The sequence below is a fragment of the Ruditapes philippinarum genome, unplaced genomic scaffold (assembly GCF_026571515.1).
Source record: "Ruditapes philippinarum isolate M1 unplaced genomic scaffold, ASM2657151v2 ctg475_1_1_1_1, whole genome shotgun sequence".
Classification (NCBI taxonomy): domain Eukaryota; kingdom Metazoa; phylum Mollusca; class Bivalvia; order Venerida; family Veneridae; genus Ruditapes; species Ruditapes philippinarum.
In genome coordinates, this window is record NW_026856980.1 from 203,277 (window position 1) to 221,009 (window position 17,733).

Genomic DNA, 17,733 nt, shown 5'->3' on the forward strand with positions numbered 1-17,733 from the left:
GGGGCATAACTCTGCCAAAAATCATCAAACCATGACCAAATTCGAACTTGACCTGTATTTTCTCATGACATATCCATATGTCAAGTTTGAGTTGAATGTGTTGTACCGTTGGGGAGATAATGAACGGAAACTGAAAATTTCATATTATTTTCAAAGTAAAAGGGGCATAACTCTGCCAAAAATCATCAAACCATGACCAAATTCGAACTTGACCTGTATTTTCTCATGACATATCCATATGTCAAATTTGAGTTGAATGTGTGCATCCGTTCTTAAGATAATGAACGGAAACTGATGATGACGGAAGGATGGAAGGACGGAATGACGGAACAGGGTAACACTATATGCCCCGGCCATTACATGGCGGGGGCATAAAAAGCATGTAAGGGTCATAAAAAAAGGAAAAACTATCATTTCTAAGGTACAAATGTTTTATTACAAAATATATGTCATCACATGTAAAATGATTATTGTGTAAATGGAATGTTTGAACTAATAAAATATGCCTGACATTTGTACAAAATATATGCTAGAAGCTACTAAAATTATTCATTCATCACTTTCAGGAAAAGGTTTTTTTTTTAAATTTTTAATCACTAAATATATTTAGCACTACATCTTAATAAACATAGTTGATACATATTTCTGGAAAATCGAAATTTAAAATAAGAAATATTTCACAGAATGTTAAGCAAAAGTTAATTCATTGTTTCTTTTAATAGTTAAATAGAAGCATATGAGAATTAATATGAAACTATCTTATCTACATGTCAAATATAAACACAAATAATGATGTATTGCTGTAGTCTCAATTAAAGTCAAGTAATATTAAAGTTATGTATAAACACAAATATTTACAGAATGTATATTTTTTTCTATGATTTAATAAAAATGTTTTCAGTTTTATAAAAACCTCCATGATTGTATTGATATGTACTGACATTCATACATTATAAAAAAGTCTACCATACAAATATTTACATCACTAATATACAAGTTTCCTTTTGAGCAGGCAAATGCTATATTGTTACTGATATACATGTATATACAAAGTGTAGTTATTATAAAAATAGTACTAAAAATTTAATTTATGATACATTATGTATTTAGCAGACATCCCTTGCTTTGATTGGTCAATCTAAATTTATTGTTTTCTTCCAAGAATATAAGCATAAGATGAAATATAAAATATATGTGTAACATTATTTGATCAAACTTTAACAATTGCAGGAGAAACTAGTTCTTTTTCATTTCTGTCATATATATTCACAAATGTATATAGGACATTAATTATGAATTCATTGTAAAAATACATATTTCTTGATAATGTAGATTTATTTACTGAAAATCTTCATAAAACCTATAAACATTGTTTTTTATCTTCAGATTTCCAAATATACCACTAACAAGACTTAGTTTAATGGCAACTTTTTCCACTAATGTTATTGAATGCTGCTAATACAAATGTTATTATACAAATGTTGAAGAATGGGGATCAGCTGGCTTGTCTATAGGAGCACCATCAGCATCAAATTTTGATGGTTCACTCATGTACTCTTTCTCACCATCTACGCTGGCTCGATGACGATCTTCATAGCTTAATTCACGATCATACCTCGGTGCTCTGTCATACTGTGGTGGGTCACGACTTTCATCATAGTCATCATATCTGTACATATATATATATGTGTGTGTGACAGTGTGACAATAATTGTGTGACATGAATACATATACTAAATGTGACATTTTGTGACATTATTCAGTACACAATCCTAACATAATTAAATATACATCTGACATGTTTCATAAATATAAAATAAATCATATAGGTAAAAAAATTAATCCTGAAATTATATAAAACTGATGTAGAAATTGTCACAAAAATTAGGTTTTTTGACAATATAACATATCATGTGAAACTAGAAATGCATCAGTTAGACACTTTTGTCCCCACTTCATTTGCCTGTGTCATTAATTAAAAGGTATGAGTTGTGCATGAAAGACATTGTTTATGTCCAGTAACAAGAGGGCCATGATGGCCCTGAGGTCGCTCACCTGTATTAAGGCCCCCGGAGCGGGGCCAGTTTAAACCCCAAGGATTTTATTTGAACAAACTTGGAAGACACCCATTAGAAGATGTTTCATGATGTTAAGTTTTTACTACACACATATAATGAAAAATAATGACCTTCCCCCCTCCCCCACTCCGGCAGGGCCAATTTTAACCCAAGGGCTTTTATTTGAACAAACTTGGTAGACACCCATAAGAAGATGTTTCATGCTAAACATCTAAGCTCTAGCTGATTTGGGTTTTTTAAAAGAAGATTTTTTAAGTTTTTACTATACACATATAGTTTAAAAAAATGACACCCCTTGGGCAGGGCCAGTTTTGACCCCAGGGCTTTTATTTGAACAAAATTTGTAGACACTTAGGCCATTATTTTTTTATATTTCGGTTTACTGACCCGCCGCATCCATTTTTTGGGAAAATGAAAAAAAAAAAATCTGCCCCGAAAAAAAAAGTACTCAAAATATGCGCTAATCAAACTTAGATCTAAATGTTCTATGGGAGATTTATAGAAGTCCAACTTATTACTTATTAGACTTGTCAAAGAAACGTCGAGATAATTTTTGACGGCGATGTATTTTGCATGAAGAAAAATGTCTGCAAAATGAGTTAAACCATTCTCGCCAAATTAATTAGGTTAATATCTATATATTTAAAATATAATTCATGTATGTATGTATAAAATCATGTTTTGAAGGTCCAATTGTGTAGAAATGTCAAAGAAAACAACTACAAAAAAAGAAAAAGAAAGCCAAAATACGCTAGTTATCACTTTCATGGATACAGCGAGAGAAATCTTATTCAATGAGAATCAGATTAAATTAAATTTAAAAAGAAATATAGTGACAAGATCACTATTTACAGATTTAACAAAAACAATAGTCTTTAAAAGGAGATTAGATACGGGTTTCCTTTCAAACAAAATAAAAAAATGCACTTACTATTAATAATTTACATGTCAGTAATTGACCGCTAATTTTCCGATAGAAATATTTTTCAACTTGATTATGTCTATGTCTCTGACTTGGACAATAATTTAACATGTGTAATCTTTTCTTGACAGGTTTTTAAACTTCTGTTATATAAATAAATGAGTGCAAGTCAGTTGAGTGTCGGCACCTTTGATGATTCGGATTAAACAACTGGGACTACATGTGTGTGAACATCAAAGATTTACCGACTCTTTTGAAGGGTCGGCGAGGTCATCTCGTGTGTATATTAAATAATAGCAACATGATATTTTATCAATTTGTGGATGCAATTTGGTTGTTTTGTGTATTTATAAGCACTGTGGAATTTAGACAGTTGGTCATTTAATTTCTCTCGTAAGTACAACATACGCATCACATTTATCAGAATGGGAATGGACTAATCATAAGAGAAGGGATACTTATAAAGTATCTCACCTTCCAGACATGAAGATAATTATGAAAACTTTTTTCTTTTCCTTTTTTTTTCCCTCCTCCGACCCTACCTTTTTTTGGAAAAAATCAGTAAACCAAAATATAAAAAAAAAATGGCCTTACTAGAAGATGTTGCATGTTTAATATCTAAACTCTAGCTATTTGGGTTTTTTCAAAGAGGATTTTTAAGTTTTTGCTATACACATATAAGGAAAATCAATGACCCCCCCCAGGCGGGGCCAATTTTGACCCCAGGGCTTTTATTTGAACAAACTTTGTAGACACTCACTAGAAGATGTTTCATGCTTTATATCTAAACTCTAGCTATTTGGGTTTTTTCAAAGAGAATTTTTAAGTTTTTTGCTATGTACATGTATACACATATAAGGAAAATCAATGACCCCAGGGGCAGGGCCAATTTTGACTCAAGGGCTTTTATTTTAACAAACTTGGTGGACACCCATTAGAACATGTTTCATGCTAAATATCTTAGCTCTAGCTCTTTGAGTTCTTTAAAGGAAGATTTTTAAGTTTTTACTATATGCATATAGGGAAAATGAATGACCCCCGGGGCGGTCCCAATTTTGACCCAAGGGCTTTTATTTGAACAAACTTGGTAGACACTTATTAGAAGATGTTTCATGCTAAATATCTTAGCTCTAGCTCTTTGGGTTCTTTAAAAGAAGATTTTTTAAGTTTTTACCATATGCATATAGGGAAAATCAATGACCCTCTGGGGCGGGGCCAATTTTGACACCAGGGCTTTTATTTGAACAAACTTGGTAGACACTCACTAGAAGATGATTCATGCCAAATATCTAAGCTCTAGCTCTATGGGTTTTTTAAAAGAAGATATTTAAAGTTTTTTCTTTCGGTTGCCATGGCAACCAGAGTTCTGCATGGAATTAAATTCTTTGAACAATTTTTAAAGGTGACCACCAAAGGAACATTCCTGTGAAGTTTGGATGAAATTGGCTTAGTTGTTTATGAGGAGATGTCAGTTAAAGTAAAAGTTTACGGACGGACAACGGAAGGACGGACGAACGACGGCCGGACGTCGCATGAAAAGTGATCACAAAAGCTCACCCTGTCACTTTGTGACAGGTGAGCTAAAATCAATATCTACCAATCAGGTAAGTTACAGTTATCTGAGACCCTAATAAACAAGCTCTCCAGATTCTTTTTTTCCAGGAGAAATGATTTACACTCACAACAAACTAAGTTAAATAAGTAAAATATTAAGTTACCCTTCTTTTTCCCGTTTGTAGTCCCGATCGTAATCATCATCATCATATCTATCTCTATCATCATAGTCATCACGATCATAATCACGATCATAGTCACGGTCATAGTCATCATTGTACGAGTCCCTGTCATAGTCGTCACGATACGAATCTCTATTATCATCTCTTCTCTTTTCATCATTATAATCGTCATGGTAACCACCGTTCTTCTCATCGTAGTCGTGATTTGAAATTCCTCTTGCGGCAGGTTCATCATGTGGCTCGTACTGGTCCCGCTCATATTCATCATACCTATACAAATAACAAAACCTGTGTTACATATTTGTTACTACTGGAACAGAATATCATTTAAGTTGTTCAATATCTTTTGTCTGTGTATTTCTAGATATGGTTGGTGTTAAAATAGCTAAATATAAAGTTACGATCCAGATATCATTTTGACAGGAAATATTGTTGAACATTGTGGAATAGGATTACTAGATAACATTTTATGGAAGTATTATTGAAAATTTTCACAAAATCTTGACTTCATTTTTCTACATGTTTATTAAACACAGACTTGACTTCCCTTACAATACCAAACAATACTGTTATAGAAGGTATAGTTTAGAATGGCATGGCAAGATTCTAGCTGCTTTCTTTGCCACTTTGTCAAATTATTTGAACATGAACTTTACATATATTACTATGTTAATGAGGTAACTGGTAAACATCATGTAAATTTTTGTTAATTATGAGTCTGAAATCTGTATAGGCCAAACTTGACATACATTAAATTTGTACCATTACAAAATCTTACAGTAAGTGGAGAAAAAAAACAAACATCATCTGATTTTTGTTATTCTATTGGATTCTTTTTTTTAAGTGAAAAACTATTCCATTCCATGAATTGAATAGTTTCTATAGCTATTTAATACTAGACAAACATGCTTTCTATAGACTAGCTACATTTTACATAAATGATGTATGACAGTAGAGAAAAGACAAGCTCCCAGTGATAAAATAGAGAAAAACAGAATCTCTAAACGATGCCCAAAATGTCAAAAAATAAAAATGTTGCAGACTCAGTTTGATTGACCTTTTTCATGGACAGTAGAGGTAATTGCAAGCTATTGACCACCCCAACGAGCAATGGCTTAGGCAGAATTCAACATTTAAACATGGAACTAGTGACATTTTGTATTAAATAAAAAACACTTATTAGGTAGAACACATCAAATTAAATAATTAATATTAATAATTGACAGAATTTTGTGGAACAACTATGGGAAATGTGATAATGGATCAAGCACAGCAGAAATATAAAGCAGCCAATGGTTGTGACTTAATTACAGTAATTCTTCCATTTAATCATGATGATCATCAAATCAAACAAAGAAACTTTCCCTTTTTAAACAGAAATACGTCAAATAGGCAATAATTTATAACAAAATAAATACAAGTCATGAAATATGTTTGTACATATAGTTAGAAGTAAAGACAATAATAGAAAGTGTTTACAGATTTATCTAAGTCTGGTGTGTTCTGAGTATAAACTATAAATACGTTAGTAAATGTCACTGTTATAGAAGAAATTCAAACCCACAAAGCAAAGCTTATTTTTTACAAGGGGCAGGCTAGACAGTAATATATATACTGTGATGGTGTTAATTTCAAACATATACATTATGTATCATGAAATTTCAATCAAAATTAGTTTGACATAGAAATTAACCACCAGACGAAGATAAAAATCAGCATATGTGTTAACTCATAAATACAATATGCTTTTCAACTTTTTATTTTCTATCTACACGATTGCAGTTTATATGTAATATAACATGCATGTGGACATACACCTAAATATACCCTATCAAAGCAAGATTTAATGACTAGCAGTAAAACTTACATACCAATAACAAAATACAAGCAAGAAACTTGATATATATCATAAAAAAAGAAAAAGATTTAGAAATGCAATCTTTTTTTATCAAATTCAAGAGGTGAAAATTTTTCATTGTTCATGTACTTAAGCTGTAAGCAAAATCAAGAAAGGAACATCAAATATACTGCCACTTCTGATATTCATTTTCTAATGCAACGCAACTTCACACCACATAGAGATTTTACGACAAATAAATGTACAAATATTTTATATATATTAAATATTTGTCTAGCCTGCCCTTTGTAAAAAATTCAATACTGAAGCTTAAAAAAATGAAATGCTGCTTGTTTCTTTGAATAGTCTATGTTCTCTGTAAGTTGATTAATAAAGTGAATAATTATTTTAAGAATGATTAATAATTGTAAAAGAAATTGTCAGTCACTTCCCTTGGCAAATTTATATCATTTGTATTTTGACTGAGTGACTTCCCTTAAACAAATTTATACCATTTGCATTTGACTGAACTTTATACCATTTGTATTTGTCTGAGTAACTTCCCTTTGACAAATTTATATTATTTGTTTTTGTCAGAATAACTTGCTTTTGACAAATTTATATTTGTGTCCCTTTACATAAAAGATTTGTTCATATAAGTAATAGGATATTTCATAAGTGTAGATCTACTTCAATATTGATTATCATGTGAAAAGTTGTATTAAATGAATGGAGGTATAGTATTCATTTTTTAACGCTCAGCTGCTTTCTGGCAGCCATTTATTCTACCCATACAACCAGTTCAGACCAAGATCAGCCAGCACTGTGGCATATGTTCATAGTCTGAACTTTTCACTATTTGGTCAGTTTATATTTTTGAAAGTTTCGCTAAAAATGATAGATGGTTTTGTCCAGATTGAAAAATGGACAAGTCTTAGGATACTTAGCATGACTTAGGTGTTAATACTTTTTACATGCTTTTTTCTGATTATGAAAGTTCAATAAGGCATACATTGACATGACTTTCCCCTTTTCACCAATTACAACATTGTGCTTTGAAAAAACAGACATTGTCAGCTAAATGTGTGAATCAATAAGCCAATTTTTGACAAAAAGAAACCTACTGAATTTATATTAACTGAAATATATCCTTTAACTTAAATAACTTGGCTGTAGAAAAAGGAAATCTGCTAAATAATTCCAATATTTGTCAAACTATATCAGTAAATAACTGCATATTAAAATTTTGACAAGCTTAGAAGAAAACATAGACTATATTTGATAGATGATTATGCTTTATTCTGACTTCAGGGTGATTCGTTTTCACTTCTTACCGTTCATTTCTATATCTTTTTCTGAAATGTACATACATGCAACAAATAGAAAGTTAAAGCCCAGTTAGAAATGTTAAATAAATTTGAAAGATATTTTCACTGTGACAAGAAATTCTAGAATCTATGATAATGCCGTGAAATTTAAGGATGAATTTAATATAATGATGGTGGTCACTGGCATATACTGGCATAGCATGGGGTAAGAATTGCACAAGAATTCAAGAACATTGTCACGATTTAAAACACCCACTTGAATTCTTGTTATAAATTGTCATCATTGTGTTACATATGCTTGTTTTAGTCATCAAGCATACAACATACTAAAATTAAGTTTGTTTTCTTGTTATTATTTCTCTCAAGCTAGCCAAGAATATAAAAACAATAATTTTAAACAAACACAGTGAGATAAATTTGCACAAGACATGAAAATTTGTATTTAAAATTGTATTGATATTCTAACTTGTAAATCCATTCTTAATAATGAATTGAACATTGATGATATATCACTAACACAATGTTCAATAACAGCCCAGGTATATTCTGTACATTGTTAACCTAAACCTACTGGAACTGTTAGTGATCAACTTTTACCACCAGTAAAGACTGCCTTGTCGGTTTGTACATAATTTGACCAGTCTATATACTGTGTGTAGCTAAGTGGGTTTTCTTTTTTTGTATTTAGACATTGCAAAAAACCTTTACTTTCATACATACTATTTCAAATTCAAAGGACAACTCCATTACATAAGTTCAGCAAGGGCAAAAGTTACCAACATTCAATTTTGGATCGATTAAATCATTTTGTTAGAGAAAGAGGGCTGTCTAGAATAGAGGCTCTTATTAGGACCATGTGGAAATTATTTGTTACTCATAAAATTTAAAGGTGGAGTTAGAACATGATCTCGTGTAAATAATCTCTTCATGTTAAATGTGGCCTAACTATTGTACCAGAAAATACAACTTGATACAATATCAACAAGACATAGCCACTAATTTTCTTTTACTTAATCTCTTGAAATTTTCCTATTGAAATTGTTGAAAAACCCTACATCTGAGATTTTCAATACCCTCAAATAATCCTAACATCATGCTATATCTTTCACCTTAAAGATTTTTCATAATGACCCATGCATTTTTATGAATTTTACATGTAAAAAAATTGACACAATATCTTACAAGGTTACAACACAAGATCTTGTTAAAAAAAAAAAGCTATTAAGTTACTATATATCTACCATATAGCACACATTCATATCTCTATAAAATTGAGCCGCGTCACAACAAAACCAACATAGTGCGTTTACGACCAGCATGGATCCAGACCAGCCTGCACATTTGCGCAGTCTGATCAGGATCCATGCTGTTTCTCAACTATTCAAATTATTAGGATAAAACCAAGACACAAAAAACAATTTACAATTAAGCACTATTTGAGTCCAAAATGCAACTTAAAAAAAGGAAAAGGTATACATTGCCCACTCCTCATACAAACAGAAACAAATAAAGAACTATTCTAGTATGAATATAAAACCGTATACTGTCAGCTAATAGCTAGTTAAGTATAGTTTAAAGTTAATTAGTACATATTTACAAAATTTAATTGGTCAGGCATATGACACAGCCGCTCGCCTAATCTAATTTTGTAAATACGTATTTATAAATATTAACCAGCTTAGTGTTTTAAATTATTTTTACAGTCGATTTACTAGACTGATTAACAGTTTGCTGATTTACCAAAGTAAATGTGTTACGATTCATTTGAAATACTGCAATCCTATTGGACAAAAAATAATTTCAAACACTAAATAACATTAGGTTGTTTCTAACAAATGACAAGTTACAAGAATCTCTCGTACTTGCTATTTACATGTGTATCTTTTATTTCTTTTAATTGAGAAGCATTCATGTCTGTTGATGTTTTTATTTTTACTTATGAGAAAATTTAATAAAATAAGAATATCATCATTCTGTATCTTCCAATGCAAGGAAATTTGAAGATACATGTATTAGAAATTTGTAAAAATTTAGCTTCTGTGAAAAATGTGTGGAAAACGGGGATTTCTTTTAATATTAGTAAATAGTTTTAATTTATAGACATTAAATACACCTTTATACCTATAACTATAGTTTGAAATAAAATTTTACTGCCTAGAGTTTGTTTAATGCATTATGTTTTACAGTTTTATACAATAATGCTTGTAAGTTTTCAAAAAATGTATGACTAATTTGCTTGGAGATATTCCCGACCTTAATCACTGCTTTCTATATGGGACTTTGGATATTAATGTCAGAAAGCGAAACACTTCTTTATACAATAAACATAGTCAATGTTGAAAATTTGACTTGTTACCTTTCATCTTTGTAATAGTCATTGTATTGTCCCCTTGATTCTCTCTCAAAGTCATCATCACGACGCATTGGTGCATTATCCTTAATAACAGCTGTCAATAAATTAATAATATTACCACTTTAGTTATGTGTATTTTAATGGCCATAATAAAGATATGTATCCCAATCTCTTTACTACATTGCATGATAATAACCTATGTCCATAATTTGGCAATAAATTTCCATTACATGGTAATATACCTCTAATTCTATTATAAATCTCTATTACAAGATAATAACTTATGTCTGTTATTTGACAATAAATCTCCATTGGATGGTAATAATTTAATATATATAATTTTATAATAAACATCTTTTGCAATATAACAAAAAATCTCTCAGCTATAAATTGTACCGACATTAAATTTTATTTCTCAACCTCAAATTTTTTCAAACTAATTCAGAGTAGCAACAGAGAACATTCTACAACCTATTCAAACAATTGTAATTAGTGATGCAATACATTTACCTCCTTTTCTGGTTTTCGGAATTTCTTCAACATCCTTCCTTCGTCTATGTACCCAGTATATAAATATTACAATGCCAATAAATATAAGACCACCTATCATCATACCCACAAACCATCCATAGTTTGCTGCCACTGCCCTAGCTGCAGCTGTAGAATAAAACAATATTCTCTATCATTACATCATCCTGATCTATCTATATAGTAACTACAAACTGCTTTCACATAAATGTTAACTTATGTTGTACAATTTGAATATATGAATTTGAATGACATACAACAAATTTTTATTTATATAGACAAGTAGTATTTGTCTAATTATGTATAATATAACAAACTTGGCTACATTTGCATTCATAACAATTATAAAATACTCTCTTCTTATGCTTAAACTAAAACATGATTTTATTTGCCGTGTGGTCAAAAGTAGGATTACAACATAGGCTAATAAAGCTAGATATTATCTTACCAAATCCAACTGTTCCAACAACTTGACTTGCACTGGCAGCACGGTTATAACCATCAAATGCTACAACACGTATCTCATAGTAAGTTCCCTTCTCTAGATTATTGAGGTTCTTATAATTTCTCATCACCTCATCATTAGATCTTTGCCAGTCAGCAGCACCTGTTGTCATAGAAACACATTTATTATCTGCTTTTGAAACTACAAGTAGCCCTACAGGTATCTCTTTAAAACTATATTTGTGTACAAGAATTGATATTAAATCAATCTCATAACTTGTATAGTCAAATGGTTATTGTCAAGAGTTAGTGTTAGAGGAATACCAAAGATGTCTTTCTACATGCTCTAGTGGTTGTCTGGTTTGAACCATGAAACTTCTGTAAAAGAGGATATTTCTGCATGCCGAAAAGATAGCAAATTTAAAATACCAGACATTTCGCCTGAGGAAATATTAGCGAATTGTGTATGGGTAGAATTTAATGATAGGGTGATTGGTATTTATGCTAGAGAAATTTTTTGCGATTTTTGTCAATTTGCGAAATTCGCCAATATTTCTGCGTTGCTAACTTAACCCCTTATACAGTAATGTTAGCTGGCAGCAACTCTACAGCACTTAATATGTAAGCATGATTTGTGACTCCTCACATGCAATATTTCATCAGTGGTTGCCTGGATTGAAACATGAAACTTAAATGTTAGCTGGCAGCAATTCTACAGCACTGTACAATGATTTGTGATTTAAAATGTGGGTAACTCATTGTCATCAAATTCATATATAAATATTCATTTAATAATGGATACCACCCACATTCGTAAGTTAGATTATCTTAGGATTCTCAGGTGAAAGAGATTATCTGACAGTGTTCTGTAAATTTGCCCTATGTTCTCAATGTGGAATACCGATATTTCTTTTAAAGTGTTATGTTAAAACATTGAAGTGCATTTAAATTACTGTAATAAATATATTCACATAGTGTTGCTGCAATATAAAAACTTTTTAGTTAATACAGAATTTAGTTTTGCTTGCTTGAGCAGGAAACTAAACAAGAGGGCCATGATGGCCCTGAGGTCGCTCACCTGTATATAGGCCCCCCCAACCACCCCCCAACATTGCAGGGCCAATTTAACCCAAGGGCTTTTATTTGCACAAATTCGGTAGACACCCATAAGAAGATGTTTCATGCTAAACATCTAAGCTTTAGCTCATTGGGCTTTTTAAAAGAAGATTTTTTTTAAGTTTTTACTATACACATATAGTTAAAAACAATGACACCCATGGGGCCTGGCCAGTTTTGACCCCAGGGCTTTTATCTTAACAAACTTTGTAGACACTTACTAGAAGATGTTTCATGCTTAATATCTAAACTCTAGCTATTTGGGTTTTTTCAAAGATTATTTTAAGTTTTTGCTATACACATATAAAGAAAATCAATGACCCCTGGGGCGGGGCCAATTTTGACCCTAGGGCTTTTATTTGAACAAACTTGGTAGACATTCATTAGAAGATATTTCATGCTAAATATCTTAGCTCTAACTCTTTTGGTTCTTTAAAAGAATATTTTTTAAGTTTTTACTATATACATATAGGGAAAATCAATGACCCCCTGGGGCGGACCCAATTTTGACCCCGGGGCTTTTATTTGAACAAACTTGGTAGACACCCATTAGAAGATGTTTCATGCTTAATATCTTAGCTCTAGCTCTTTGGGTTCTTTAAAAGAAGATTTTTTAAGTTTTTACTATATGCATATAGGGAAAATCAATGACCCCCCGGGGCGGGGCCAATTTTGACCCCAGGGCTTTTATTTGAACAAACTTGGTAGACACTTATTAGAACATGTTTCATGCTAAATATCTTAGCTCTAACTCTTTTGGTTCTTTAAAAAAGATTTTTTAAGTTTTTACTATATGCATATAGGGAAAATCAATGACCCCCCGGGGCGGGGCCAATTTTGACCCCAGGGCTTTTATTTGAACAAACTTGGTAGACACTGATTAGAAAATGTTTGATGCTCAATATCTTAGCCATAGCTCTTTGAGTTCTTTAAAAGAAGATTTTTTAAGATTTTACTATATGTATATAGGAAAAATCAATGACCCCCCGGGGCGGGGCCAATTTTAAACCCAGGGTTTTTATTTGAACAAACTTGGTAGACACCCATTAGAACATGTTTCATGCTAAATATCTTGGCTCTAGCTCTTTGGGTTCTTTAAAAGAAGATTTTTTAGTTTTTACTATATGCATATAGGGAAAATCAATGACCCCCGGGGCGGGGCCAATTTTGACCCCAGGGCTTTTATTTGAACAAACTTGGTAGACACTCACTAGAAGATGTTTCATGCCAAATATCTAAGCTCTAGCTCTTATGGTTTTTTAAAAGAAGATATTTAAAGTTTTTTCTTTCGGTTGCCATGGCAACCAGAGTTCTACATGGAATTAAATTCTTTGAACAATTTTTAAAGGTGACCACCAAAGGAACATTCCTGTGAAGTTTGGATGAAATTGGCTTAGTGGTTTATGAGGAGATGTCATTTAAAGTAAAAGTTTACGGACGGACGGACGGACGACGGACGGACGCCGGACGGACGGACGCCGGACGAAAAGCGATCACAAAAGCTCACCCTGTCACTTTGTGACAGGTGAGCTAAAAATTAGTGACACACTCTTGAATCTGTTTCTGGAATCAACCAGCACTGGGCATTGAGAGCCAAGTTTCTTGCTCAAGAGTACAATGGCTTGCCTTCGTCAGGGTTTGAGCCCACAATGCTAGCAAGCCTTATATTACAAGTCTGATATGTTAACCACTCAGCTATGCCCCACTTATATAAATTACTCAATATATGGTTTTCGATACGAATATAATGTTAATAGTTTCAGTAGACACAGTGAGTAAATCATAAAATAATCCTACCTTCCTTCCTGAATTCTACATAATACACAACATGTGCTCCTGTGTTAGCACCAGGTGCCCATGTCACATTAATTGATGTCTCGGCGATGTCCCTAACATCAAACACTGGAGATCCAAGGGCTGCAATAACATAACAGTCAGTACACCTTTATTTATAGTCCAAACTTGTTACATATATAAAGGACTCCTGAATTTGATTAACAGTCTAAATAATCAACAATTCATCAATCAAACACACATTACACTGGACTTTCTAATGAATACCTCTATGTGTATAACCAGTTCAAAACAATAATGACGGTACGAATATTTTATGTCCCAGCCTCCTAACGTCGTAGGGTAGAACTTACCCTGGAGGACATAACTTTTTTTTTTCATGTGTATTTTAATGAACGATAACAGTTTATAAGATTGCAAAAATAAAACATTTATGTTGCAATTTCATATGCATTTCCGTTTGCTTTCCTTAAACTTTTCTGTACAAACATGTAAAAACTTTCTTATCTGGAAACCTTTCTAATACAAACTTTTTTTCTGGTCCAGATGAGTATGGATAAGACAGGTTCCACTGTATTTTGTACATAACATCTTGTGAGAAAAAAAGAGAGAAAATAAACAGCAAACTCTTTGATAAAGAGGGGTTACATGTAAATGTGTGAACGTTGATAAATATCATGAAATAGATACATTACCATAATTATCATTCTACATTATAGAACCTTATTTATTTATACTAAATAATTATGGTAAAATTACCAGCTTTTCTTGTAGTAGAGACTTCAATAAACGTGCCCTCTCCTCGTCCAAACCTTGTCCGGGCAAATATGTGCACTCTGTATTTTCTATCTGGCAAGAGACCACTTAAAACAGCTTGAACTGCCATAGGATCATTGATCTGTTCCTCACGGTCATGGAAAGCTCCAAGTTCAAGTCCTTCAACTTTATAATTTATAATCAATGATTAACATAAATTAGCCGCGTCACGACAAAACCAACATAGTGGGTTTGCGACCAGCATGGATCCAGACCAGCCTGCGCATCCGTAGTCTGATCAGGATCCATGCTGTTTGCTATCAGTTTCTCTACTTGTAAAGTGTTGGTAAGCGAACAGCATGGATCCTGATCAGACTGCGCGGATGCTCAGGCTGGTCTGGATCTATTGCTGGTCGCAAACGCACTATGTTGGTTTTGTTGTGACATGGCTCAAATTATCTTGCCATCAACACTTATTTAATTGGAACATTATATAAATATTCTTACTATTTTGTTTATCTTATTGATAATGTTATATAAAGAAATACTTTTACTAAATTACTTAAACATCTGTGAGACCAGTAGATTCAGAACTGTACAAATCAAAATCAAAATATTAATTACAGGGTTTGTACAGACATCAAATGTCGAAATTCAAGCACTTGTTAAGCATGTTTTCTTATTTTCAAGCAAAAATCTTACATTCATAATGCATTAATCAAAAATTTCACTCACACTCTTTTGGTATTTTTAACATTATTTACTTAACAACTTTTGCTAATTAGAATAATGTTTACCAGTTTGGAATCCTAAATCATATCCTGTGATTATACCATTTAGGTCTTCATTTTCTGGTCTTGTCCAAAATAGAACAAATGAGTTACTGGTCCTTATACGAGCCTCAAACTTTGGTACTGGACCCGGCACTGAAATCATAACAATTTAAGTTCTGTCTCAATGTGTTACAATAATATTACTTTTGAATTAAGCACCAGATGAATGTATGGCCAGATCCTGTTATACAAACTTAGTAAATAAAAACTTTATTACTGGGAAAGAATGACTTAAAATTGCTGTAGATCTATGTACTGTAAAATTATAACAAGAGCTGTCTGTAGGACAGCACGCTCGACTATTCTAAGTGCTTGATAGTAAAAGAGCCTTTATAATTTGTTTAATTTTTTAAGTTCACAAAAGGGCTAATTTTTTGTTATAAATTCATGTTATAGGCCTTAGAGAGAGTCTAATTATACAGTATTGGCTTGACTATTTGGAAGGTAATGTCACAAGGGTGTTTTATTGAGTATAATAATACTAATTACCTATGAATACATAAATTTGACAGAAAAGGTACAAAGGCTTGTTATTAAGATGTTTTATCAAGTAAATCACTGCTTTATTATTATGAATGCATAAATTGTCCCAAAAAAGGCACAAACCCTTCAGTAGTTATTGAGATAACAGCTTACAAGCAAAACTTTACCATGAATTTCTAAGTTGAAAAAGGGGAGAAAAATCAGCCTAAATGCAAGATAGAATTATGGATCTTTGTCAGTGACCCTAAATGCTTATATGAAGTTTTAAATTAATATCTTTAATAGTTATTGAGATATGTAAAACTTGCATGTAAACATTAACCAAGAGACTAAGTAGAAAAGGGGATATGAATCAGCCTTAATGCAAGACAGAGTTATGGAACTTGGTCAGTGACGAAGGGAGCGTACATACAATTATGACCCTCCAATTATGACCCTAAGTGCATGTGTAAAGTTTCAAGTAAATATCTTTGAAGACCTTTAACCAAAATTTCTAAGTTTCAAAGGGGCAAATAATTCTGCAAATATTGCAGGCAGAGTTATGCAATTTTGCAAACTGATGTACATTGTTACTATAAAAAAGTACTTTAAATTTCAATTGAATATCTCAAGCATTAATTGAGATATTTCACTTTACAAAAAAACTTTAACCAAAACTTTTAAGTTACAAAGGGGCATAATTCTGTCAATATTGTAGGCAGAGTTATCCAACTTGTCAATCTGATGTACCTTGTTACTATAAATAAGTATTGTAAGTTTCAATTGAATATCTCAAGCAATAATTGAGATATTTGACTTTACAAAAAACTTTAACCAAAATTTCTAAGTTAAAAAGGGGCATAAATCTGTCAATATTGTAGGCAGAGTTATCCAACTTGTCAATCTGATGTACCTTGTTACTATAAATAAGTATTGTAAGTTTCAATTGAATATCTCAAGCAATAATTGAGATATTTGACTTTACAAAAAACTTTAACCAAAATTTCTAAGTTAAAAAGGGGCATAATTCTGTCAATATTGTAGGCAGAGTTATCCAACTTGTCAATCTGATGTACCTTGTTACTATAAATAAGTATTGTAAGTTTCAATTGAATATCTCAAGTAATAATTGAGATATTTGACTTTACAAAAAACTTTAACCAACGCAGACGCCGACGCGGACGCTGACGCCGACGCCGGGGCGACTACAATAGCTCTCATATTCTTCGAATAGTCGAGCTAAAAAACAATAGTTATAGTAGTCTAACAGTCATAAATTAAGAGAAAGATTTACAAGTTATTACCTCCTTCAAATGTATTGAAGGCTTTAGCATCACTGGGTGGTCCGACAAAGAAGTTGTTGATGACACAGATTTGAACCTGCATGTTACTGTATGGTGAGAGGTTCTTCAGCATGTAGGTGGAGGGTATCTGCATGCCTGCCGGTGGCGGATCTTTCGGCATGACCTCCGCTAGAGGTACCTCTACTTCTCTAAACGTACTTAACTTCTCGTTAGTACGCCAGTATTGGATCTAACAAAATAAG

General features: G+C 32.2%; 1 protein-coding gene across 1 annotated transcript in view; it reads right to left on the minus strand.

The window, feature by feature from the left end:
- Positions 1-413: 413 nt before the first annotated feature.
- LOC132748339 (neuroglian-like) overlaps positions 414-17,733 on the minus strand; it is a 50,945-nt gene continuing 33,625 nt past the window's right edge. The window contains exons 17-26 of the mRNA XM_060737922.1: positions 17,492-17,720; positions 15,690-15,818; positions 14,896-15,078; positions 14,140-14,259; positions 11,231-11,389; positions 10,765-10,911; positions 10,258-10,348; positions 7,908-7,928; positions 4,719-5,006; positions 414-1,669 (exon numbers count right to left, since the gene is read on the minus strand). Coding sequence (XP_060593905.1) covers positions 1,471-1,669; positions 4,719-5,006; positions 7,908-7,928; positions 10,258-10,348; positions 10,765-10,911; positions 11,231-11,389; positions 14,140-14,259; positions 14,896-15,078; positions 15,690-15,818; positions 17,492-17,720 — 1,566 coding nt within the window. The 3' untranslated portion in view covers positions 414-1,470. The remainder of the gene's footprint in view (positions 1,670-4,718; positions 5,007-7,907; positions 7,929-10,257; positions 10,349-10,764; positions 10,912-11,230; positions 11,390-14,139; positions 14,260-14,895; positions 15,079-15,689; positions 15,819-17,491; positions 17,721-17,733) is intronic.